Source organism: Rattus rattus, chromosome 2, assembly GCF_011064425.1.
Source record: "Rattus rattus isolate New Zealand chromosome 2, Rrattus_CSIRO_v1, whole genome shotgun sequence".
In the NCBI taxonomy this organism is placed as follows: Eukaryota; Metazoa; Chordata; class Mammalia; order Rodentia; family Muridae; genus Rattus; species Rattus rattus.
The window spans coordinates 42,486,323-42,510,598 of record NC_046155.1 but is presented as its reverse complement, the minus strand read 5'-3'; the positions used below and the strand labels follow the sequence as shown (position 1 = coordinate 42,510,598).

Here is a 24,276-nt window from a genome sequence, read left to right as displayed (position 1 = left end):
TAAGACTGAACCCACAGTGAACTAGACTGTCGGGGAGGGCGCAATGGGGAGGGTGGGGGAGGGAACACCTACAAGGAAGGGGAGGAAGGGATGTTTGTCTGAAACCCGGGAAGGAATGAATAATTCTAAATGCATATAAGAAACACAGTTAATAAAAAAAGAAGAAGAAGAAGAAGAAGAAGAAGAAGAAGAAGAAGAAGAAGAAGAAGAAGAAGAAGAGGAGGAGGAGGAGGAGGGAGGAGGAGGAGGAGGAGGAGGAGGAGGAGGAGTGGAGGAGAAGCAGAAGAAGAAAGAAGAAGAAGGAAGAAGAAGAAGTTGAAGAAGAAGAAGAAGAAGAAGAAGAAGAAGCAGAAGAAGAAGAAGAAGAAGAAGAAGAAGAAGAAGAAGAAGAAGAAGAAGAAGAAGAAGAAGAAAGAAGAAGAAGAAGAAGAAGAAGAAGAAGAAGAAGAAGAAGAAGAAGAAGAAGAAGAAGAAGAAGAAGAAGAAGAAGAAGAAGAAGAAGAAGAAGAGAAGAAGAAAGAAGAGGAAGAAGAGGAAGAAAGAAGAGAAGAAGAGGAAGAAGAAAACAAAGGAACGGGATAGGTGAGCAGCATTCTGAACTCACAGAACCAACTAGGGACACAGCCTCCTTCCTTTTGACAGTGAAGGAGAAATATACACACTTTTTACTTGGTTTCCTTTGACAACAATAAGGTCTTTTTTAAATAACAATTCCCGTGTCTTCCCCAGTGTGCTACGGGTTCCTTACAGGAAGCTGAGAAAATGCCAGAAACAATTGCATGAAATAAGACGCATCTCTATGCACCGACGGCCTTCTTGCTAACAGTTTGCCATCTGCCATGTATGGGCATGCGTGTGAGTGTGTTATACTTTTAAACATCACTGGGGTGTAAAGAAAATAAATAAAAATTCGTCCTTCTTCCAGGCTGTTTCCGTCCTGCGCATCCATCAAACCTGTCTCTGCTTTTCCCGCTGGGGAGCACTCTAGGGCCCTGCTGTTTTCCAGCTGGGGAGCACTCCAGGACCCCTCTGTTTTCCTGGTGGGGAACACACTGGGGCCCTGTTGTTTTCCTCGTGGCGAGCGCTCCTGCGGTCCAGAGTAAACAACCAGGCAGAACGAAGCTTGACTTTTTATCCCTCTTCTGTTTCTCCCTTTCACACTGTTTCAGCCAACACTCCCCAAACTCTTCTCTAATCCTTGTCACAACCGTGAAATCTAAGATGCAAACCTTTTCCTTCCCTGACTGCAACCTTTTGTTCTCCAGGCTCACTCACCACCTGGCTACTGGGGGGCGGGGCGGCGGTGTACCCGTGTTGATCAGCTCGTGATTGGCTAATGAACCAAAGAACACAAAGGTTGATAAAGGTCAAATATCTCTCCTGCCCAGCTATCTTGGGCTTGTTTTTGTCGGATTCTGGAGGGTTTTGTTTGGGTTTTATGGCAATGGGGTATGAGTTTAAGAATCATAGGTGTTTGGGGACAATTTTCTGATGCTTCGTAAAAAAAAAAAAATGAAAACAAAGAACAACAACAAAATCAAACCTCAGACAGCAGACAGACACCGTTACCACAGGCATGGGACTTAAAGACACAGAGGCCAGTTCCAGACAAAACGCCCATTAGTGTAGACCCCAAAGTAAGTTGCCTCTGCCTTAGGTTACTTAAGATTTCCATTGGAAATGTATTGACTTTGGACAGTGGTGTTTGTGGTAGAACACTGAATGCATGAAACGCCACTCATGCTTCTCTACAGATGTCCAATTGTGTTATTTCATTTCGATTTAAAACAGAAGGAGACTCTGAGGAACCAGCCCAGTAGGTAAAGTGTATGGAGTACAAGCATGGGGGTCCCTGCGCCTACATCAAAAACCAGGCATGGTGTCACACACACTTGTAATCCCTACCTTCCTATTCACCTCGCCATGCTGGGGTGGAGAGGCATGGATTCAGGAGGATCCCTGAGCCTCATTAGCCACACAGGCTAGCCAAATCGGTGAGCTCTGGGTTCATCGAGAGCCCATGTCCTAAAAAAAAATAACATGGAGAGCAAATGAAAAATACATTCACTGCCATCTTCCATACACACACACACACACACACACACACACACACACACACACACATTATTACACTTATAACATACAAAGGAAAGACTCACTTTGTATAGGTTTCAGGTACATCTGGAGGGAGCCATTGTTGTCCTGGGAAATTTAGGGTCATGGGAAGAGAAGACAGGAAGTTAACAGATGAGGTTAAGTGAGTGGGGGAGGGAAGTAGCTGTCAGTGTTCCTTCTCTTCCATTCATCTTACTTGTCTGAGACCTGGCATGTATATGTCTACCTGAACATACTCTCTCCCTTCCCCTGGGGAGCACATTCTACAAGAGTCATTTCACACAGAGCTCTTCGGGGAAAGCCTTCCCACTCCTCAGTCCTAGGTGGTAAATTATTACAAGTAATAAGAAAGAAAATAACAGGACGATTGAAGACTCGGGCTGTTTGTTTGTTTGTTTGTTTGTTTGTTTGTTTTTTCTGGGTTTGCTCTGCTTCTACACCTGAGAGATCCCTACCAGTGCCTTGACCTGGTTTGTCGGGATGTCCAAAGCTAGCTCCCACCTCGAATATGATCCAGATCAGCTTCCTCAAATCAATAAAGGACACCCCAATATATCACCCACAGAGCTAGCACGTAACCAAGTAACAATTAGTTGTTCTTTCTGTGCCTTCCTCGAGCCAGCCTCCGTCCCCACCCTCCTGGAGCCTTCCATTTTCATCTGCCCCAAGCTCCTCAGCCTCCAGTATCTTTTTTTTTATGATTTATTTATTTTTATCTCATATGTGTTGGCATTCTGCCTACATGTATATCTGTGTGGGGGTATCAGATCCCCTGGAACTGGAGTTACAGACTGTTGTGAGCTACCTTTGGGTGCTGGGAATCGAACCTGGGTCCTCTGGAAGAGCAGCAGAGCATTACTTGTTTATTGAAGAACAGAAATGAAACTGATCCAGAGCTGTGTTTAAATCTAAACACAGACAAGCACATGCCAGTACCAAATGTTCAGCTTTACACGATATGGCCTCATGAGCCTGCAAGCACAAGTCATAATAGACACAAAAACATCCCCTTAGTTATAAGCAGTCACCTATTGAACATGCATTCATTCATACAAACGTAAATATGGAGGGAAACATCACACTGCACACAGCGTACCCATGGTAGACGTGCCACGGTGGAGCATATTCTAAAGCACGTGTGTACTCAAGTTTACATGCAGAATCTGATGGCATAGACATATGCACGCACGCGCACACACACACACACACACACACACACACACACACACATACACAGAGAGAGAGAGAGAGAGAGAGGAAAAGAGAAAGAGACAGAGAGAGAGACAGAGACAGAAAGAGCGAGAGAAAGAGAGAGAGCACGCGCGCACATGAGAGAGAGAGAGAGAGAGAGAGAGAGAGAGAGAGGGAGAGAGAGAGAGATGTGATGATGTAGACTAACTCCATATTCACTGTCTTATGCTCCCAGTCAAATCCAACTAATCTGATATAAATACAAACTAATCAATACGCTGGGGCACTGTACTGGTTTGAATGAGAAATGTCTTCCATAAGCTCAGGCAGTTGAGCATTTAGCCTCCGCTTGGTGGCAAACACCATTTGCAGAGGTTTGTGCGGTACAGCCTCCCTGGAGGTAGTATGTCACTGAGGCTTGGATTTGAAACTCAAAGGCCACACCCCACTTCCAGTTTGTTCTCTCTGCTTTGTGTTCAGGGGTTCAGGAGGTGAGCTCTCAGCCTCCTGCTAATGCCCCCAGGCCTGCCGCTTGTGCCACGCTGCTCCATTACAACGAACTCTCATTCCATAGGAACAGTAAGACCAGGTAAACACTTCCATACGCTGCCTTCATCATGGGTGGTGTTTTGGCAAGGTTAAAGAAAAGTAAACAATACAGACAAGTTGCAGCATGAATTCCAATGGAGACCCCACGTGTGTACCCGAAATGATAACACCCAGAAGAAGGTACAAGCAGAGCTAAGCAAGGCAGAGGCTCCCGTCATAACCTACTAATCAAAACGATAGCAGCGTGAACATGTTCAAAAGCATGGAGGACTCGGGAACACAGTGACTCGCTAAGAAGGAGAAAGTCTACAGTGAGGGACGATAGACAACAAGGCAAAGTCCTGTGCAGGCTTCAGCTCCATCCAGAGCAATCTGAACATCTAACGCTGATCCATGCTTGCTCGGAAATTGCCCAACAGGGCACCAAGCCTCCAGGATAAACTTCCTATTCACAGCTCCTTGAGTATGGTGGGGGAGGGGCACTGACGCTTGGCTTTGATGAAGAAGTACTGGGGTGGGAGGCTTCTCACACACCACCAGCTTCTTTAGGGTTGTCCTGGAGGCATTTCAAAATGAGACAGGCCTTGCTTGCCCACCGTAACTGAATGTTACCAAAGACACCAGGAGCTTTGGCTACAGGACGTAGAAAGATCAATCTCAAACTGACCAGGAAATTGTCTCCTTAGTGGTTCTGGGAGTATCAGTGGTCTGACCAAGTGTGGACCCTCTCGCTACAATAAAGACAAGAGGCTCCCAAAGGCAGACTGAAGTTCAGAGGAACATCAATCCATATCCTTTTTTCTTGTCAAGTAGTAAGATGTGATATAACAGATGAATAAAATAGCTATTTATTGACTTTAGCATTAACTCAACCATTACTACCAAGAAGATTCACCTATAAAGTTCAGTTTGTTATTGAAGTCAGCTCTTCAAGGACACACAACAGACAAGATCTCAGGGACACTGATTGGATTGCCCAGGGGTTGGTATCTGCCCAGGTTAGGGTTCTATTCTATGCTGTGCCATTGCTCTCAATCACAGAACCAGAAAGGGAGACTGGACCCATCAGAGGGAGACTTCCCAAGGCTGCTGCTTATTCACTCTGGAAACCTGTCTGAGATGCTTGCTGCCGTTCGCACATGTCTCTGGCATGTGACCGCTGTCACCAATCCTTCATTCACGCCCTTGTGTCTCTCCTGCATAACTCCTGTTTCTGCTCTGTCATTCATGTGCCCGGAAAAAAAAAAAATCAATAAGGACAAATACACTTGATCTCTCCTGAACTCTCCAAGCTCCGTTCCCATTCTGGCTCTCCCATTCCTGGCCCCCGTGCCGATCATGAGAACATGCCTGACCACTCAGGGTCCTTCTGGGTGCCTCCTCCACTGAGAAACAGATTCTCTAAATTACCCCTTCCTCCTATTCACGTGGAAACAAGGGGAAAGGAGAGGTCCGTGCTGGGTATAGTGCAGGTGCAGGAGAGATTGATGCCTGCCAAGCCTAGGCTAATCCCATTCCCCCGCCCCTTCCTCCTCCAAAATCAACAAACAACCTTTCTCTCTGCTTTCTTTTCGGCCCTTCGTTTCCTCCCCAACCAGTCTCAGAGTCCAACAGCCTAAAGTGAGATGAGCTAATTGCCACTCATGAGCTCCAACCTCACCCACCTCTGCTGGTCTAATGCTGGGATACCATCATGGGAGGGACCCATCTATCAAAGCCTGCCAGCATCCACCCGAGGTCCCTCCCAGGGTCTCAAGGAAGCCAGGGTCAGCAAGCACCTAGTGTTTATATCCGAGCCTGCTGGAACCAAATCCAGGCCCAGCATGGTGCCACACTTATGCCTTCACTCAAACAATTCCAGTGACCACCTGCCTCCCCTCTCAAGGTCTCTCTCAGCGTTAAGAATATCTACCAATATCCTTTTGGTGTCAAGCTCCATGCTAACTCCTTTTTCACCTTAGTGCTTGCCTGGGGGCTATCTCAATGCCAACCCCATCCTCCTCTCTCCTGGGAGCCCATCCTGCAGCTAAGCTTAGTTCCCAGGTGTCTCCCAGGATGAGCTGAGCTGGATAATGAGGAGGAGAGAGAATTAAATCCCTGCTCCTTTATGACCCGGTCATCTCAATGAGGTTGGTGATGCACCAACTGCACAATGACTAAGATTCCACAGATGGGATACACATCATCTTCCTGGGCTACAGGTTCATCAAAACTGTCCAGATTATTAAACAAGGATTACAATGTGAGAGAACAGTAGGGTCACTTTTCCCTTCTCCATAGCCACCCTCAGCATCCCAGGGTCCTCTTCTGTTCCCCATGCTGGATGCTCATCTAAATCTCTCCACCTCAGCCCACTGATAACATCCAGGCATCAGCACACTTACCCACCCCCCACCAAATATGACCTTTATTTCCCCAATGCTCTCTTCTCACTGGTGGGAAAGATGTCTAGACAGGGAAAGCTAAAAGTATGGGCAAGAGTAGATGTTAATGCCTCTGGCTTTCGGGCTTTCCATGTATGTGCCCCCCATGCCTATGTTTTGTTCACATGCACCCATAGAAAACATTTGTAAATTACAGCATCATTGAGACAGTGACTCTGATGGCCTCCTCTACAGATCTGGATAGGAATCCAGTGGGGCTTTCGTAAATTAGAACTTTGCTACCATATTGGAGTTGTGATTATCGTTTCTCAAGACCTAGACAGACCCCCAGATATTGACTCTAGTACTGTGCCAAATTCCAGTGAAATATGACTCTGGTCTTCCCTACCTTTCTCAGATCTTATGTTCCAGCAATCCATTCTAGACTCAGAGACTTCTCTGGGGTTCTGAGCATTAAGAAACAGCATGAAGCCATAACCAAAGTGCATCCACGCCGGGGCACAGGTGCTGACTCCAAGATCCTCCTGCAGTTTGTGTCCTTCCAGGCACTCCCATCCACAGCCTTTCTTGACTCAAGATCCATAACCCATAGCCCTGGAGTCTCCAATTCTCGGTTCCTTACATTCAGGACCCACTTCACTGAAAGTCTCCCAGGGTTGGCTGTGGTAGTGTAGGTCTGTAATCCCAGCACTCAGAGCAGACAGGTGGATCTCTGTGGTCTATGTACAGACCTCCGGACTACCCAGAACTACATAGTGAAAACTTGTCTCAAACAAGAAAAAAAAGTGATCTTTCAACTTCATAGCCATTCATCCTATTTCGAACAAATGAATTATAGGGTTCTTCTCTCCTAAGACCCTAATATGGCTATCACTTGTGCCCTTTCTCAGAGGAAGGGTCTCTAGTACACATGTCATGAAGGATCCAGTTCTGGCTTCTCTCTACTGTCCTCTGTAATGTGTAGTTTTGGAGCACTTCCTCCTTAGACACCACAAACTCAGTCTACTCCCTGTTAATCTGTCATGGGGCCCTCCTTCTCCTTGAGTGTTGGCTATGTCCCAAACTAGGTGCATGACGGGGGTAGTCTGGAAGTAAAATTAGACAGTTGCATAATCAAGACCAAAGGCCGGCCTTCTATCTCAGAATGTATAAAAGCAAGCTAATTCAGCCATCACTGTCTGTCTGTCACTCCATCGCCACCATGCTGGCCTCAGGACTCCTTCTGGTGGCCTCAGTGGCCTTTCTCAGTGTCCTGGTCTTGATGTCTGTCTGGAAGCAGAGGAAGCTCTCAGGGAAGCTGCCTCCTGGACCCACCCCATTGCCCTTCATCGGGAACTACCTCCAGCTGAACACAGAGAAAATGTACAGCTCTCTCATGAAGGTGCCACTGGGCATGGAGATGGGTCGAATGGGGGCTTGGAGGGATGCCCAATTTTGATTGAGGTTTTGTGGTAGGTGGGAGTGTAATTTTAGGCCAGGGGAATTGTGAAGAAATCAGCACTTTCTAGACCAGTGGTATCACATCTTGGGACACCCAGTCTGATAACTATTAGAACTCTAGAGAGATGAATCCCAGACCGGATATCAAAGAATGAACCATCCCCTCTTAACTTCTCTGATCCTTCTCCTCCATCAGATCAGCCAACGTTACGGTCCTGTTTTCACCATCCACCTGGGACCTCGCCGAGTTGTGGTGCTGTGCGGACAGGAGGCAGTCAAGGAGGCTCTGGTGGACCAAGCTGAGGAATTCAGTGGGCGGGGCGAGCAGGCCACCTTCGACTGGCTTTTCAAAGGCTATGGTGAGGGGAAGACCCAGGGGAATGTGGCAGAGGACATTTGAGGGCATCAGTTTCCCCAGATTTCTCCCTGACTGTCTACCCCCTCCAGGCAATCTTCTCCCCACATCCCTGTCTCAGACTCATCTCTCCGCCAGTGTTTCCTGACTCCCCCACCTCCACCCATGCCTCCTCTTCCACCTTGCAATTGCTGTCGGAATCCTGGCGCCTCTAAGGGGATCCGAAGCTTCCCTGCACCCCACACCATCATTTTCAGCTTCTGCGATTGCTTTTTCTCTTCCTCTCCTCTGCTTTCCAGTGTCAGACATCACAGAACGTTTGTTCCTAGGTTCTATCTACCAGCAACGATTTCTTCTCTTTCCAGACTCTCTTTGTGTCTCTCTCTTTATTTCCCTCTCTTTTTTTGCTCAATTACACCATCTTTCACAACTGTATCCACCCTCAGCTCTCTGCAGTCTCCTGTCTCTCACCTCTGTCTCTGCACCTCTGTCTCCCTCTTCTTACTGTCCAGTAACTTGCTCTTTTACCTGTACTTTCGTGGTGCCTTCTTGTGTTTTGCATTTGCATTTCCAAGGATCTGTGTGCATCTTTTTTCCTTCTTGACCGCCTGAAGGGGAACAGCGCAAGGGCGGTCAATGGCCAGCCACGCCCCCTGACTCCTCCTGGCTTCTCATTCACCTTCCCAGGCGTAGCCTTCAGCAGCGGGGAGCGAGCCAAACAGCTAAGGCGCTTCTCCATCGCCACGCTGCGGGACTTCGGCGTGGGCAAGCGTGGCATCGAGGAGCGTATCCAAGAGGAGGCGGGCTTTCTCATCGAGTCATTTCGAAAGACGAACGGTAAGCGGAGCACCGTTCTCCGGACCTACCAAGGGAAAGCAGAACCATGTCCCAGGATAGAAACTAGGCTAGGGAAGTGTATGCTGGTCCCCTGCTGTGGGATTTGGTCTCAGCGTTTTTGGTTCGGAGCTGCAGCCAGTGCCCTTCTTGAGTTCTCAGATTCAAAGTATCTGATGCTAACACCCAGGCGATGCTTTTTGCCTAGTTCCAATGTCTCCCTCTCTTTCCTCCTCCTCCTCCTCCCCATCCACAGGTGCCCTCATTGACCCCACCTTCTATCTGAGCCGGACAGTCTCCAATGTCATTAGCTCAATAGTCTTCGGGGACCGCTTCGACTATGAGGACAAAGAGTTCCTGTCACTGCTTCGAATGATGCTGGGAAGCTTCCAGTTCACAGCTACCTCCATGGGGCAGGTAACCTGTTTCAACCTTGTCCTGTCATACCCCCTGACCTTGACTGCCAGCTCACTCCCAAACTGCTTCCAGCAGGTACCTTCACACACTAGCCCTTGCAGTTTGCAAGAACAAATGTCAATATGACATCCTCAACAGCTGCCCCTGAAATCAAAAGCTGGCAGTCTCTCTCCTTTCCCCTCCCCTTTCCCCTCCCTTTCCCCCCTCCCCTTTCCCCCCTCCCCCTCCTCTCTCCCTCCCCCCCCTTCCCTCTCATGTACACACACACACACACACACACACACACACACACACACACAGCCACTCAGCTCCTTCAGTTGAGCACATGTTACCACCACAATTTGTTTTAATTTCTAACACAAGATTGCCATAGGAAGGGTCCGCTGAATACACCACCCCTCTTCAGTTCCTGAACATCTGGCACTGCAGAAAACAGTTAACCATGTGCTGTCTGCAAAGATATTCAGAGCTAGCCCACTGAGTATGTAGATGAGTGCCCCTTACTCAGCCACGGAACTAAGCAAACGTCTGAGGCTCCAAGCGAAATTTCTGCACAGATGTCCCCCAAACATCCAAGTAAGGGTTTTTCAACACAGCTCATTCACACTCCTAAGCACGACCATCTGTGAAGCTGTTTGAATAACAAAGCAGGTGAAGACATGGATATCAGCACTACTTAAAATAGAAATAATAAGACAATTTTGGACAAGCATACATTGTGTGTTGAGCCTTTTCAGCCCCATACCCCCCACCTTCCCTGTTCTTACACTTCCTCCTCCTCCTCCTCCTCCTCTTCCTCCTCCTCTTTCTCCTCCTCCTCCTTCTGTTAGTCCTGTTTGTCCCTGAGACAGTTTTATTTCTACTTCTAAGTGATACACATGTACATATATATGCATATGTATGTACACACGTGATTTGAATTAATACCACAGATTGAAAGAACACATACACGGGTTCTCTGATACTGGTTAAATTTATTTGATATGATCTCCCATTGTGCCTGCTTTCCTGAAAATTTCCATACCATTGTTTTTTTAATGGCTGAAAATTTTACACACACACACACACACACACATACACATATATACATATACATATATATATCTCACATTTTCTCTTTCATTACCTTGTCTTTGGACAGCTAGTTCGAGTGCATAATTCAGCTACTGTGACTATCCAGGACTGGTTGGTTTAATACTGGAAAACCTGCAAACCTTTACCATCCAAACCCTGCTAGTATGTGAACAGCTGCCTCTAGCTAAAGTCACCCAAATACCTAAGCATCTACAGATGAAACTTCAACCCAACAACTGAATGTCATTCAAGCCAGCCATGCGCAAGAATCCCAAACCTATATATGCGACCAAATCCACCTCACTTAAAATCTTGGACAATAGCTCTCTCACTTAAACTATAAGAAAACTATACTGCCACCTTGCCCCACCAGGTTACCTGAACCTCAGGACAGGTGACAGAAAAGTCCCTTGCCTGAAGACAGCCACCACCCCTGTTGGATTTTATGCAGCCTTGGTTTCTCCTCCCTTTTCCACCCTCAGCTCTATGAGATGTTCTCTTCTGTGATGAAACACCTGCCAGGCCCCCAGCAACAGGCCTTTAAGGAGCTGCAGGGGCTGGAGGACTTCATAACCAAGAAAGTGGAACAGAATCAGCGCACGCTGGATCCCAATTCCCCAAGGGACTTCATCGACTCTTTCCTCATCCGAATGCTGGAGGTAAACCCAGAAGCTAGGGAGCATGGCGGGAGGTTCAAAGCCAGGCAGGATGAAATCACGCTTGGGGAACGGGGGTAATGGTGGACCACTTAAATCAGTCCTCTCGGTATAAACCTCACATATTACTACTCAGCACCACTGTTCCTTTCACTTCTCAGTCTCAGGAGGATGGACAGACTGAGATCACAGCCAGTACGTGGTGCTGCCATATGCCAGGCACCATTTTAAACCATTTTAAAGGCTTAGTGATATCCACTTATTTACTATTCACACCTTGGACGAGGTTGTGTTATGACTCCCATTTTACAAATGAGGGGGCTGCAGCTCTGAGAATATAGGCAACTCGTCCTGCATCACAGCTGTCTCAGGCTGACACACCACTTAACGTTGCCTGTCCTCATTGCCATTCATGTCTGTGGGACAGGTGACCTAGCTTTATTGTGACCTTCTCTCACCTATATGGAACAGAGGCAGGGGTGTTTTGTGATAGGATGTAGCCCTAGTTGGCCTGAAACTTGCTGTGCACACCAGGCAAGTCTCAAACCTGCCGTGGTCCTCCTGAGGCTGCTTTCTGATGGCTTGGATTATCAACATGTGGTATCCAGCTGAGATGGGACTTCATGTAGTCTGAATGCAAAGGATTGAGGGATGAGATTCCCCTAGAAAATATTAAGGTTCATAATGAAGAGATGGGATCCTATTGCCTAGCATTCATTGTCTGAGGGCTGGAAAGATGGGTCAGTGGTTAAGAGCACTGGCTGCTCTCCCAGAGTGCCAGTGGGTTCAATCCCAGCACACACATGGCAGCTCACAACCATGTAATTACAGTCCCAGTAGATCCAATGCCCTCTTTGGGCCTCCATGGTTACTGAATGCATGTAGTACCCTGACACACATGCAGGCAAAACACTCATACACTCAAAATAATTTTTAAAAAAGCTCTGTATCGGGTTGGGGATTTAGCTCAGCGGTAGAGCGCTTGCCTAGGAAGCGCAAGGCCCTGGGTTCGGTCCCCAGCTCCAAAAAAAGAACAAAAAAAAAAGCTCTGTATCTACCTCTGAAAAACCATCTCAAGTTTTCCCTGACTTCTCCAACATGACGTCAGTACCATTGTTTCTCAGGCTTTCTTCAGCCTTCCTTTCCTAAACATTTCGACCGTTAAATAACTGACGACTAAGTTAGTAACAATCAGACAAGCACTAAGTCACAAATGACAGAGGAGCATTTATGGTTCCAGATCACTTCCAAATGTCTGGGCCCAGGAGAGAACTTGGCATAGCCAGGGTTCCTCTTCTAAGCCTTAGGTCTGGGCCAAAGAGAAGTGAGTTCAAGTTGGGAAAAAAAAGCTAGAAGGGTACCAAGAGTGTAAGGAATGGATTTGACGTGAATATTTCCCTCCCTGCAGGAAAAGAAGAACCCCAATACTGAGTTCTACATGAAGAACTTGGTGCTGACTACACTAAATCTCTTCTTTGCCGGCACAGAGACCGTCAGCACCACCCTGCGTTATGGCTTTCTGTTGCTCATGAAGCACCCGGATATTGAGGGTAACGAAGGCTTCAAGGGACAGGAAAGCAGGGGTTGAGGGGAGCATAACCTGGATATAGATTCTAAATTTGCATCTTTTATCTGCCACAATGTCCCCTACCTGTCTCAAGAAACTGGACTCTCAAACAGCTAGCTACCCCCTGCTTTGCCTAGACAGAGCCACAGCTGGTGGGCACCAGTCTCTAGTTGCTTAACCAACTGGTGTGCTGCTCGCCGCACTTCAGAGGAGTTACTTCCCGGTCTCCCGGGTCACTAGCTAATCTCCTTCCTCGCAACTCCCGTACAATTATGGTATGATCCATCCAGCGCACGGGAAACTTCTTCACCAATGCATGAGTTGCACATATTGAAAATGATCTACAATGCCATACACTGTTCCATGACCTTCATCCCGTCTTAGTTTCTGAACTATCATCTCTACTATGATGTTCTTGGATACCTAAACGTGTCCCTGTTCTTCTCAGCCAAGGTCCACGAGGAGATTGACCGGGTGATTGGCAGGAACCGGCAGGCGAAGTATGAGGACCGAATGAAGATGCCCTACACAGAGGCTGTGATCCACGAGATCCAGAGATTTGCAGACATGATCCCCATGGGCCTGGCTCGCAGGGTCACCAAGGACACCAAGTTCCGAGAGTTCCTCCTTCCCAAGGTGCTGATTCACCCAGCCTAGAGTGACCTCTAGACCTCTTCATGGGCCTCCAGGACCTCCTGCTCATTAGAAACCACCCGGCCCCTCTCTCGGTTTCTTAGTGACAGGCTTTCTCTGTCACCACATCCCACTGCCCTCCTATATCTTGTCTTCACCCCAGACTTTCCCACCCAGGAATTTTAACTCCATGCCTCTTAAGAAGTATAAACTTAATTTATCTAGATCTTGACTGTGTTGGAGATAGGAGTCTTATGTCTGCTATATATCCTGTTTGGGGCTACACACTTTCAATACCCCCAAATCTTGACTTGAGAGACACAATTTGCCCCAGAAGACAAAGACCATATTACTCATCTGTCCTGGCTACTAGAACATGAGTCCCACATCCCCCATATCTTAAGGATAACCTCACATTCGGCAAAGCTCCGCCCTCAAAGGTCCCCTAACTCACTATCTTTACCTTCACTTGGATACCCTAGCTCACCCTTTTAACCCTTGTGGGCCAGCAGGACCCTCATCCAAACATACCTTATGGAGTCTCTTCTTCATCACCAGGGTACTGAAGTATTTCCTATGCTGGGCTCTGTACTGAAAGACCCTAAGTTCTTCTCCAACCCCAACGACTTCAACCCAAAGCACTTCCTAGATGACAATGGACAGTTTAAGAAGAGTGATGCTTTTGTGCCCTTTTCCATTGGTAAGAACCCACTGCCGAGTGCCAGACCACTGCTCACACCAACAGACAAGCTTCTCCATTGCTTCTGTCTGATGCAGCCAAATATTTCTCTCTATCTTGGAATATTCTCTTGCATCTAACTCTTGGCTAGTTAGCTGTAGCTCCCATAATTCCCAAGCACCATGTATCTGAACCCTGGAGAAGTGATGGTCAAACTTTAGTGATAGGTGAAGGGAATGGAAACTCAAACTAAGCCAGAGGCCTTTCTCAGGTCACACGATCAGTTCTTAGAAAGGATGTGGCCACGTGGCAGCCATACCGTTCCCTATCGCTGTAGGGAAAGGTGTAAAAATATTTTTTTAATCTCCTGATGTAAATGTCTCCGAGGCTTACTGCCTCCCTCTGCTAACCTAGGCCTAGCCCTGGAAGCTTCTAGCCTCTGTACAATCTTATCTAGGCCTAGAATGTTTTCAGCCTCTGAGAGTTACTGCTGAATATGCTCACACCTTCCTAGTTCCCTCTGATCTCTGGATGGCTGGTTCAACTCAGCCGTTTTGGCTCAAACTCCTCTAACAGATTCAGTCTGGCTTCTCTCTCTTTGCCTCTCCTGAGCTGCTCTACTTGACTTCATGCTAACTTTGGCAATCTGTTCTGATCTTCTGTCTCCTTCTCATTCTCTGGCTTGTTCTGTCTTCACCTGGGCCTAGCTCGCTCTCTCGGGAACCCGCCTCTATATAACTGTCCCAGTTAAACTGCCCCCTTTCTCCATGTTTCTCTCTCTTCGCTGTTCTCTTTGTCTGCCACTCAATTAGACGTCATTTTCAAACATGGGTGCTTTCTTCTACAAACTAACTTTATCTTCATCGTTTGGGATTTAAAGTGTGTACCAAGGGTTTGCATTCCAGCCAGAGGGATTAAAGGTTGTGTGCTAAGGCTGAGCCACTCCACACCTAGAAACAGGTTTTTTCAGTAAATAACACAATCTCGGGGTTCACAGCGTGATCGAATATCCTGCGACAGAAGGGAATCCACATTGTTACAGCCTGGTATGGATCAGCCCACTACAAGTACAAATACAACTGAGGCTCAGGAGTTAGAGCGTTCCTTAAAGGTCTCAGCACTTCCTCCCATGAAGAATGCAGCCAGGGATTTGCTATCGGCAAAAACTGGCTTCACCTTCCCCTGTCTCGTCTCTTTAGGAAAACGGTATTGTTTCGGAGAAGGACTGGCAAGGATGGAACTCTTTCTCTTCCTCACAAACATCATGCAGAACTTCCGCTTCAAATCCCCACAGGCACCCCAGGACATCGATGTGTCTCCTAAACTCGTGGGCTTTGCCACAATCCCACCAAACTACACTATGAGTTTCTTGTCCCGTTGAGCCAGCATTGCGTGAGAGTAAAGGGAAGAATGGGGTTGAAACTTAGAAAGGGTCGGATGTACTGAAGAAACAGAGGAAACAGAATAGACCTGATGAAGATACATATTTCAAAGGTAGAGCCAGAGAAGGGGGAAATATCTACTATGCTGTGAATAGGAATAATAAAATAATAAAAGTAGATATTATTTATGGCATAAGTAGTCTTTGTCAAGTTTATGCTAAGGGGTCTTACAATCTCACTTAATACTCATAAGTGCATGGGAAGGGGAAGAGAGTTGATGCTCATTTTATTAGGGTCACATTCTCGATCTTATGTTTCCCTCGTCTAAGTTTACCAAAGTCTCACAGAATCCAAGAGCTCACTAATATTTGGACAAAGATCTGTGTTCACTGGCCTTGGGCAGATTTTCAAATATCACCACCTCCCAGATAAAACATGAAAGCTCAAGTCTATTGCCACACCATCCTGGGCAGAGCTTTGGGTGGGCAACCTGCCAGGCTCCACCACTTGCCTGGCCACACTCTGATCTACTTACAGAGAAAACTCAGGGCCAGCACCATGACATGAATGTGTCCTGATTCATGGATGCCCACGTAAGTGTGGTGCACGAGTATATCTTCTGTCATGAGTTGGCTTCCAAAGGCCAAGTGTTTGCTCACAGATCAGAGTCAGTGAAAGCATTCGAAAAGATGTGCTGTGGTACACTGGTGTAAATCTGGTGAGTAGATGCCTGTGCCATGCAGTCTCAACAGCAGTGGACACAGCAGCCAGCACTTTTTGGCTTCTTACTTTTATGATGTCAGTATTAGTCATACCCAGGAGGAAGGGACAGGTATAAGGGTATCAAGGTGACATCTTTCAGAACTTATTGCAAGCCCTCCCTGGTAGTAAATTTCAACCCTGCAAGCTGCATAAGCTTCCTGGGATAATGAAGAGAAGAAGAAGGGAACAGGGGTGAGGATGGCTGGGGAGGGGATGGGGTAGAGTAGGGAGAATGGCTCAATTAGGAAAGTGCTTGCCAAGCAATGATGAGGACCCGAGTTTGGCTCCTCAGCACCCCTCAAAAGTCCAGCGTGATGGCACAGGCCTGTCACCCTGATGCTGTGAGGTGCATGAAAATTGCCTGGTCCCTGAAGATCACTGGGCAGCCCAGTCCAGTGAAATGGTGAACTCTGGATTTAGAGACCCTGTCTGAAAGAACAAAGTGGAGACAGGAAGGTCAACAGAGTCAACTAACCTGGGAGCTAGCTCACTAGACCCTTGGGGCTCTCAAAGACTGAGCCACCAACCAAGGTGCACACGTGGGCTGGACAGAGGCCCCCAGTACATACGTAGCATATGTGCATCTCAATCTTTATGTGGGTTCCCCAACAACTGGAGCAGGGGCTATCCATAAAGCTATTGCCTATCAGTGGAATCCATTCCCCTAACTGGGCTGCCTTGTCTCACCTCAGTGGGAGAGGGTGCACTTAGCCCTACAGAGACGATGCACGAGGAAGGGAATATACCCAGGTGGGCCCCATCCTCTCAGAAGAGAAGGGGATGGGAGATGGGGAAGAGGTTTGTAAGGAGGGAACAGGAGTTGGGCATTGTTCAGGATGGAAAATGAATAAATAAATTAATTAATGGGGAAAAGTGGAGAGAAACTGAAGAAGACATGTACTGTTGGCCTGTGGCCTCTACACACCCATGTACACATGCACCTGCATGCACATAAAAAAAAACACACACACACACACACACACACAGAGAGAGAGAGAGAGAGAGAGAGAGAGAGAGGAGGAGAGGGAGGGAGGAGACTAGCTCATTTTTAGCAACTTTGGGAGAAAGGAGCACTGGCAAGAAAGCCTTTGAAAGTGAGGGAGGGAAAAAAACTAACACATTCTTTAATGCTGAAAAAAATTAAAATAACAAACAGATGAAAAGCTCCTAAAGACGTGACCTGGGCTGCTGAGACAGGCCACATTCAACCAACGATGTTGCATTACACAGCAGCAGAGCTTGCAGCCTTCTGAAGGGCATCTGGGACCTTCTTCAGGCTAAGCTGTATGTTAGGGTTCAAAGTTTCCCATCACTTTATTAATATTAGCCTAACCAGACTAACTCTGATGAACGAGATGGCCAGAAACCAACAGCAAAGTCAAAACCACAAAAGCCATGGGTATGTGGACATTAAGAGATGTGCCGTCAAAATTCTTTCTTTTCTTGGCAAATAAAACTTAGGCATATACCGAGGTAGTAGAGAGACAGTTCAGTGGTTAAAAGCACAGAATGCTCATGCAGAGGACTTAGCATGACCTAGCACTCATGTCTGGCAGCCTAAAGTTAGCTGTAACTAACTAACTAACTAACTAACTAACTAACTAACTAACTCCAGGGAATCCAATGCCATCCTCTGGATTCCATGGCGCCTGCATGTATATATGCATATGCACACACACACACACACACACACACACACACACACACAACAAAGACACATGACTTTAAAAATAAGTCTTTTTAAAAACATAACTATTAATGAAATTAATGAAGCACAACTAATGTTTTCCATACATGTATAAAGTATGCAATGACTGAATCATAGCAACGGGAAAATGTAGACTTATACAACAGTGGATCAAAGAAATATTACATGGTAAATCACGAAACACTTGAGTAATGGAACAAAAATAAATACACACAGACTTACAGGGTGAGAGCAGCCACAGCAGGAGATGCAGGTAAACTCAGCATGGTTTTTAAAGAAACGTCAAATTCATAAACGGTGTTTTACATTTTTACCCACTAGATTGAAAGATTCACTAAGCTGATTTTTTCTCTTTTTTTATGATTATACATACATATTTTACTGGATATTTTTTATTTACATTTCAAATGTGATTCCCTTTCGAGGTTTCCTGGTCATATGCACTTTATCACAACTCCCTCCCCTTCTTCTATAAGGGTGTTCCCTCTCCCCAACCACCCCACCTTCCTGCCCCCCCACCGACATTCCCCTGCACTGGGGTGGGGGGGTCCAGCCTCAGCAGGATCAAGGGCTTCTCCTCTCATTGGTGCCCAACAAGGCCATCCACTGCTACATATGCGCTGGAGCCATGGGTCTATCCATGTGTACTCTTTCGGTAGTGGTTTAGTTCCTGGGACTCTGGATGGTTGATATTGTTGTTCTTATGGGGTTGCAAGCCCCTTCAGCTCTTTCAGTCCTTTCTCTAATTCCTCCAGTGGGGACCCCATTCTCAGTTCAAATGTCTGCTGCTAGCATTCACCTCTGTATTTGTCATGCTCTGGCTGAGTCACTCAGGAGACAGCTATATCAGGCTCCTATCAGCATGCACTTCTTGGCTTCATAAATATTATCTAGTTTTGGTGGCTGTATAAATATGGACTGTATACCCAGGTGGGGCAGTCTCTTGGCCATTTCTTCAGTCTCTGCTCCAAACTTTGTCTTCATATCTCATCTATGAATAATTTTGTTCCCCCTTTTAAGAAGGACTGAAGCATCCACACTTTGGTCGTCCTTTTTCTTATGCTTTATATGATCTGTGGATTGTATCTTGGGTAATTCAAGCTTTTGGGCTAATATCCACTTATCAGTGAGTGCATATCATGTGTGGTCTTTTGTGATTGGGTTACCTCACTCAGGATGGTATTTTCTAGTTCCATCCATTTGCCTATGAATTTGATGAAGCCATTGTTTTTGAAAGCTGAGTAGTAGTCCATTGTGTAGAAGTACCACATTTTTTGTATCCATTCCTCTGTTGAAGGGCATCTGGGTTCTTTCCAGCTTCTGGCCATTATGAATAAGGCTGCTAGGAACATAGTGAAGCATGGGTCTTTGTTGTATGTTAGAGCATCATTTAGGTATATGCCCAGGAAAGGTATAGCTCAGTCTTTAGGTAGTTCAATGTCCAATTGTCTAAGGAACCTCCAGACTGATTTCCAGAATGGTTGTACCAGTCTGCAATCCCACCAACAATGGAGGAGTGTTCCTCTTTCTCCACATCCTGGCAAGCATCTGCTGTCTCCTGAGTTTTTGATCCTAGCCATTCTCACTGGTGTGAGGTGGAATCTCAGGGGTTGTTTTGACTTGCATTTCCCTGTTGACTAATGATGTTGAACATTTCTTTAGGTGCTTCTCAGCCATTCAATATTTCTCAGTTGAGAATTCTTTGTTTAACTGTGTGCCTGATTTCTAATAGGGTTATTTGGCTCTTTGGAGTCTAACTTCTTGAGTTCTTTGTTTATTTTGGATACTAGTACTCTATCAGATATGGGATTGGTAAAGACTTCTTCCCAATCTGTTGGTTGCCATTTTGTCCTAATGACAATGTCCTTTGCCTTACAGAAGCTTTGCAATTTTATGAGGTCCCATTTGTTGATTCTTGATCTTAGCGCCTAAGGCATTGGTGTTCTGTTCAGAAAATTTTCCCCAGTGCCCATGTGTTTGAGGCTCTTCCCTACTTTTTCTTCTATTAGTTTGAGTGTATCTGGTTTGATGTGGGGATCCTTGATCCACTTGGACTTAACCTTTTTACAGGGTGATAAAAATGGATCCATTTGCATTCTTCTACATGCTGACCTCAATTTGAACCAGCATCATTTGTTGAAAATGCTGGGTTTGTTTCCCCACTGGATAGTTTTAGCTCCTTTGTGAAAGATCAAGTGACTGTAAGTGTGCAGTTTAATTTCTGGGTCTTCAATTCTGTTCCACTGATCTATCTGCCTGTCTGTGAACCAATATCATACAGTTTTTATGACTATTGCTCTGTAATACTGCTTGAAGTCAGGGATGGTGATTCCCCCAGAAGTCCTTTTATTGATGAGTTTAGTTTTCCCTATTCTGGGTGTTTTTGGTATTCCAAATGAATTTGCAAGTTGCTCTTTCTAACTCTATGAAGAATTGAGTTGGGATTTTTATGGGGATTGCATTAAATCTATACATTGCTTTTGACAAAATGGCCATTTTTTACTATATTAATCCTGCCAATCTGTGAGCATGGGGGGTCTTTCCATCTTCTGAGATCTTCTTCAATTTCTTTCTTCAGAGGCTTGAAGTTCTTGTCATACAGATCTTTCACTTGCTTGGTTAGAGTCACACCGAGGTATTTTATGTTATTTGGGACTATTGTGAAGGGTGTCATTTCTCTAATTTCTTTCTCAGCCTGTTTATCCTTTGAGTAGAGGAAGGCTATGGATTTGTTTGAGTTAATTTTATACCCAGACACTTTGCTGAAGTTGTTTATAAGGCTTAGTAGTTCTCTGGTGCAACGTTTGGGGTCACTAAAGTACACTATCATACTATCTGCAAATAGTGATATTTTGATTTCTTCCCTTCCCATTTGTATCCCTTTGACCTCCTTTAGTTGTCTGATTGCTCTGGCTAGGACTTCGAGTATTATATTGAATAAGTAGGAAGAGAGTGGGCAGCCTTGTCTAGTCCCTGATTTTAGTGGGGTTGCTTCAAGTTTCTTTCCATTTAGTTTAATGTTGCCTACTGGTTTGCTGTATATGGCTTTTACTAGGTTTAGGTATGGGCCTTGAATTCCTATTCTTTCCAGGACTTTTATCATGAAGGGGTGTTGAATTTTGTCAAATGCTTTCTCAGCATCTAATGAAATGATCATGTGGATGTTTTTTCTTTTGAGTTTGTTTACATAGTGCATTGTGTTGATGGATTTATGTATATTGAATCATCCCTGCATCTCTGGGATGAAGCCTACTTGATCATGATGGACGATGATTTTGATGTGTTCTTGGATTCAGTTTGCGAGAATTTTATTGAGTATTTTTGAGTCAATATTCATAAGGGAAATTGGTCTGGAATTCTCTTTCTTTGTTGGGTTCTTGTGTGGTTTAGGTATAAGGGTAACTGTGACTTAATAGAAGAAATTGGGTAGTGCTCCTTCTTTTTCTATTTTGTGGAACAGTTTGGATAGTATTGGAATGAGATCTTCTATGAAGATCTGATGGAATTCTGCACTAAACCCATCTGATCCTGGGCTTCTTTTTGGTTGGGAGAATTTTAATGACTGCTTCTAATTCTTTAGGAGTTATGGGATTGTGTATATGGTTTATCTGATCCTGATTTAACTTTGGTACCTGGTATCTGTCTAGAAAATTGTCCACTTCCTCCAGATTTTCCAGTTTTGTTGAATATAGGCTTTTGTAGTAGGATATGATGTTTTTTGAACATCCTCAGATTCCATTGTTATGTCTCCCTTTTCATTTCTGATTTTGTTAATTTGGATACATTCTCTGTGACCTCTCGCTAGTCTGACCAAGAGTTTATCTATCTTGTTGATTTTCTCAAAGAACCAACTCCTGGTTTTGTTGATTCTTCATATAGTCTTTTTTATTTCTACTTAGTTGATGTCAGACCTGAGTTTGATGATTTCCTGCCCTCTACTCCTCTTGGGTGTATTTGCTTCTTTTTGTTTTAGAGCTTTTAGGTGTGCTGTCAAACTGCTAATGTATACTCTCTTCTGTTTCTCTTTTGAGTTTTCCTCTTAGCACTGCTTTCATTGTGTCCCATAAGTTTGGGTATGTTGTGCCTTTATTTTCAATAAATTCTAAAAAGTCTTTAATTTCTTTGTTTATTTCTTCCATGACCAAGTTATCATTGAGTAGAGCATTGTTCAATTTCCATGTATATGTAGGCTTTCTGTCATTATTGTTCTTATTGAAGACCAGCCTTAGTCCGTGGTGATCTGATAGGATGCATGGGATTATTTCAATCTTCTTGTATCTGCTGAGGCCTGTTTTGTGAATGATTATATGGTCAATTTTGGAGAAAGTACCATGAGGTCCTGAGAAGAAGGTGTATTCTTTCGTTTTTTTTTAGCATGAAATGTTCTATAAATATCTGTTAAATCCATGTGATTCATAACTTCTGTTAGTTTATGTCTCTGTTTAATTTCTGTTTCCATGATCTGTCCATTGATGAGAGTACGATGTTTAAATCTCGTACTATTATTGTGTGAGGTGCAATGTGTGCTTTGAGCTTTAGTAAGCTTTCTTTTATGAATGTGGGTGCCCTTGCATTTGGAGCATCGATACTCAGAATTGAGAGTTAATCTTGGTGAATTTTTATTTTGATGAATATGAAGTGTCCTTCCATATCTTTTTTGATAACTTTTGGTTGAAAGTCAATCTTTTTCGATATTAGAATGACTACTCCAGGTTGTTTCTTCAGACCATTTGATTGGGAAATTGTTTTCCAGCCTTTTACTCTGAACTAGTGTCTGTCTTTGTCTCTGAGGTGTGGTTCCTGTACGCAGCAAAATGCTGGGTCCTCTTTACGTACCCATTCTGTTAATCTATGTCTTTTTATTGGGGAATTGAGTCCATTGATGTTAAGAGATATTAAGGAATAGTGATTGTTTTTTCTTGTTTTTGTTATTGTTGTTGTGTTGTTAGCAACATAAATTATGTTTTGGTTTCATTGCAAGGAGCTTACTTTCTTGACTTTTTGATGGTGTAATTTCCCTCCTTGTGTTAGAGTTTCCCACCTATTATCCTTTTTAGGGCTGGATTTGTAGAAAGATATTGTGTAAATTTGGTTTTGTCACGAGACATCTTGGTTTTTCCATCTATGTTAATTGAGAGTTTTGCTGGATATAGTAGCCTGGGCTGGCATTCATGTTCTGTTAGGGTCTGTGTGATATCTGTCCAGGATCTTCTGGCTTTCATAGTCTCTGGTGAGAAGTTTGGTGTTATTCTGATAGCTCTGCCTTTATATGATACTTGATCTTTTTCCCTTACTGGTTTTAATATTCTCTCTTTGTTTCGTGCATTTGGTGTTTTGACTATTATGTGACGGGAGGAGTTTCTTTTCTGGTCCAATCTATTTGGAGTTCTGTAGGCTTCTTGTATGTTGATGGGCATCTCTTTCTTTAGGTTAGGCAAGTTTCCTTCTATAATTGTGTTGAAGACATTTTCTGACCCTTTAAGTTGGGAGTCTTTGCTCTCATTTATACCTATAATTCTTAGGTTTGATTTTCTCATTTTGTCCTGTATTTCCTGGATGTTTTGGGTTAGGAGCCTTTTGTGTTTTACATTATCTTTGATGGTTTTGCTGATGTCTTCTATGGTACCTTCTGCCCGTGAGATTCTCTCTTCTATCTCGTGTATTCTGTTGATGATGCTTGCATCTATGACTCCTGATCTCTTTCCTAGGTTTTCTATCTATAGAGTTGTTTCCCTTTGTGATTTCTTTATTGTCTCTATTTCCATTTTTAAATCCTGGATGGTTTTATTCAATTCCTTCACCTGTTTGGTTGTGTTTTTCTGTAATTCTTTAAGGGATTTTTCTGTTTCTTCTTTAAGGGCTTCTACTTGTTTACCTGTGTTGTCCTGTATTTCTTTAAGGGAATTATTTATGTCCTTCTTAAAGTCCTCTATCATCATTATGAGAGGTGATTTTAAATCTAAATCTTGCTTTTCTGGTGTTTTTGGATAGCCAGTATTTGCTTTGGTGGGAGAAGTGGACTCTGATGATGCCAAGTAGTCTTGGTTTCTGTTGTGTAGGTTCCTGCGCTTGCCTCTTATCCTCAGGTTATTTCTGGTGTTAGCTTGTCTTGCTGTCTCTGACAGTGGCTTGACCCTCCTGTAAGTCTGTGTGTCAGCACTTCTGTAGACCTGGTTTCTTTCAGCCAGATCTGGGATCAGGGAGCTGCTCCAGGGTTTGTGTGTCCCAAGGCCACCAGGCCAGTCGCTTGGAGCAGAAGAGTTGGTCTTACCTTGGCTCTCAGATGTGTAGGCTCTCCTGGTGACTGGCTTTCAGCTCTCAGTACAGGCAGAAACTGCAAGGGTCCTGCCCCTGACTACTCCTAGGTCCCTATGCCCAGAGGACACAGAGGGCATTAGGCAGGTTTCTCTCGGGTCTGGAATGTGAGTAGAAGTAGTCTCCTCTGAGCTCTCAGGATTGTTCCCACTTCTGAGAGTGCAGCTCTTTCCCCATCATTTTTTCTTCTTCTTTTTTTTTTAATCTTAAAAATA

General features: G+C 44.9%; 2 protein-coding genes across 5 annotated transcripts in view; both read left to right on the top strand.

Moving 5' to 3' along the window:
- The window catches only part of Hpse2 (heparanase 2 (inactive)), a 1,004,606-nt gene that overhangs the window by 376,482 nt on the left and 603,848 nt on the right, over positions 1 to 24,276 (top strand). The gene's annotated exons all lie outside the window — the stretch shown is intronic.
- Positions 7,441 to 15,469, top strand: LOC116891187 (cytochrome P450 2A3). 2 transcript variants are annotated; one of them, XM_032892005.1, is made up of 9 exons: positions 7,441 to 7,620; positions 7,876 to 8,038; positions 8,722 to 8,871; positions 9,125 to 9,285; positions 10,842 to 11,018; positions 12,424 to 12,565; positions 13,031 to 13,218; positions 13,774 to 13,915; positions 15,094 to 15,469. In XM_032892005.1, exons 1-9 carry the CDS (start codon positions 7,441 to 7,443, stop codon positions 15,273 to 15,275), a joined length of 1,485 nt encoding a protein of 494 aa, XP_032747896.1. In that variant the 3' UTR covers positions 15,276 to 15,469. The 2 variants fall into 2 exon arrangements, with proteins under 2 accessions (XP_032747896.1, XP_032747898.1); XM_032892007.1 differs by lacking the exon at positions 7,876 to 8,038 and having other exon boundaries at positions 7,441 to 7,630; positions 15,094 to 15,460.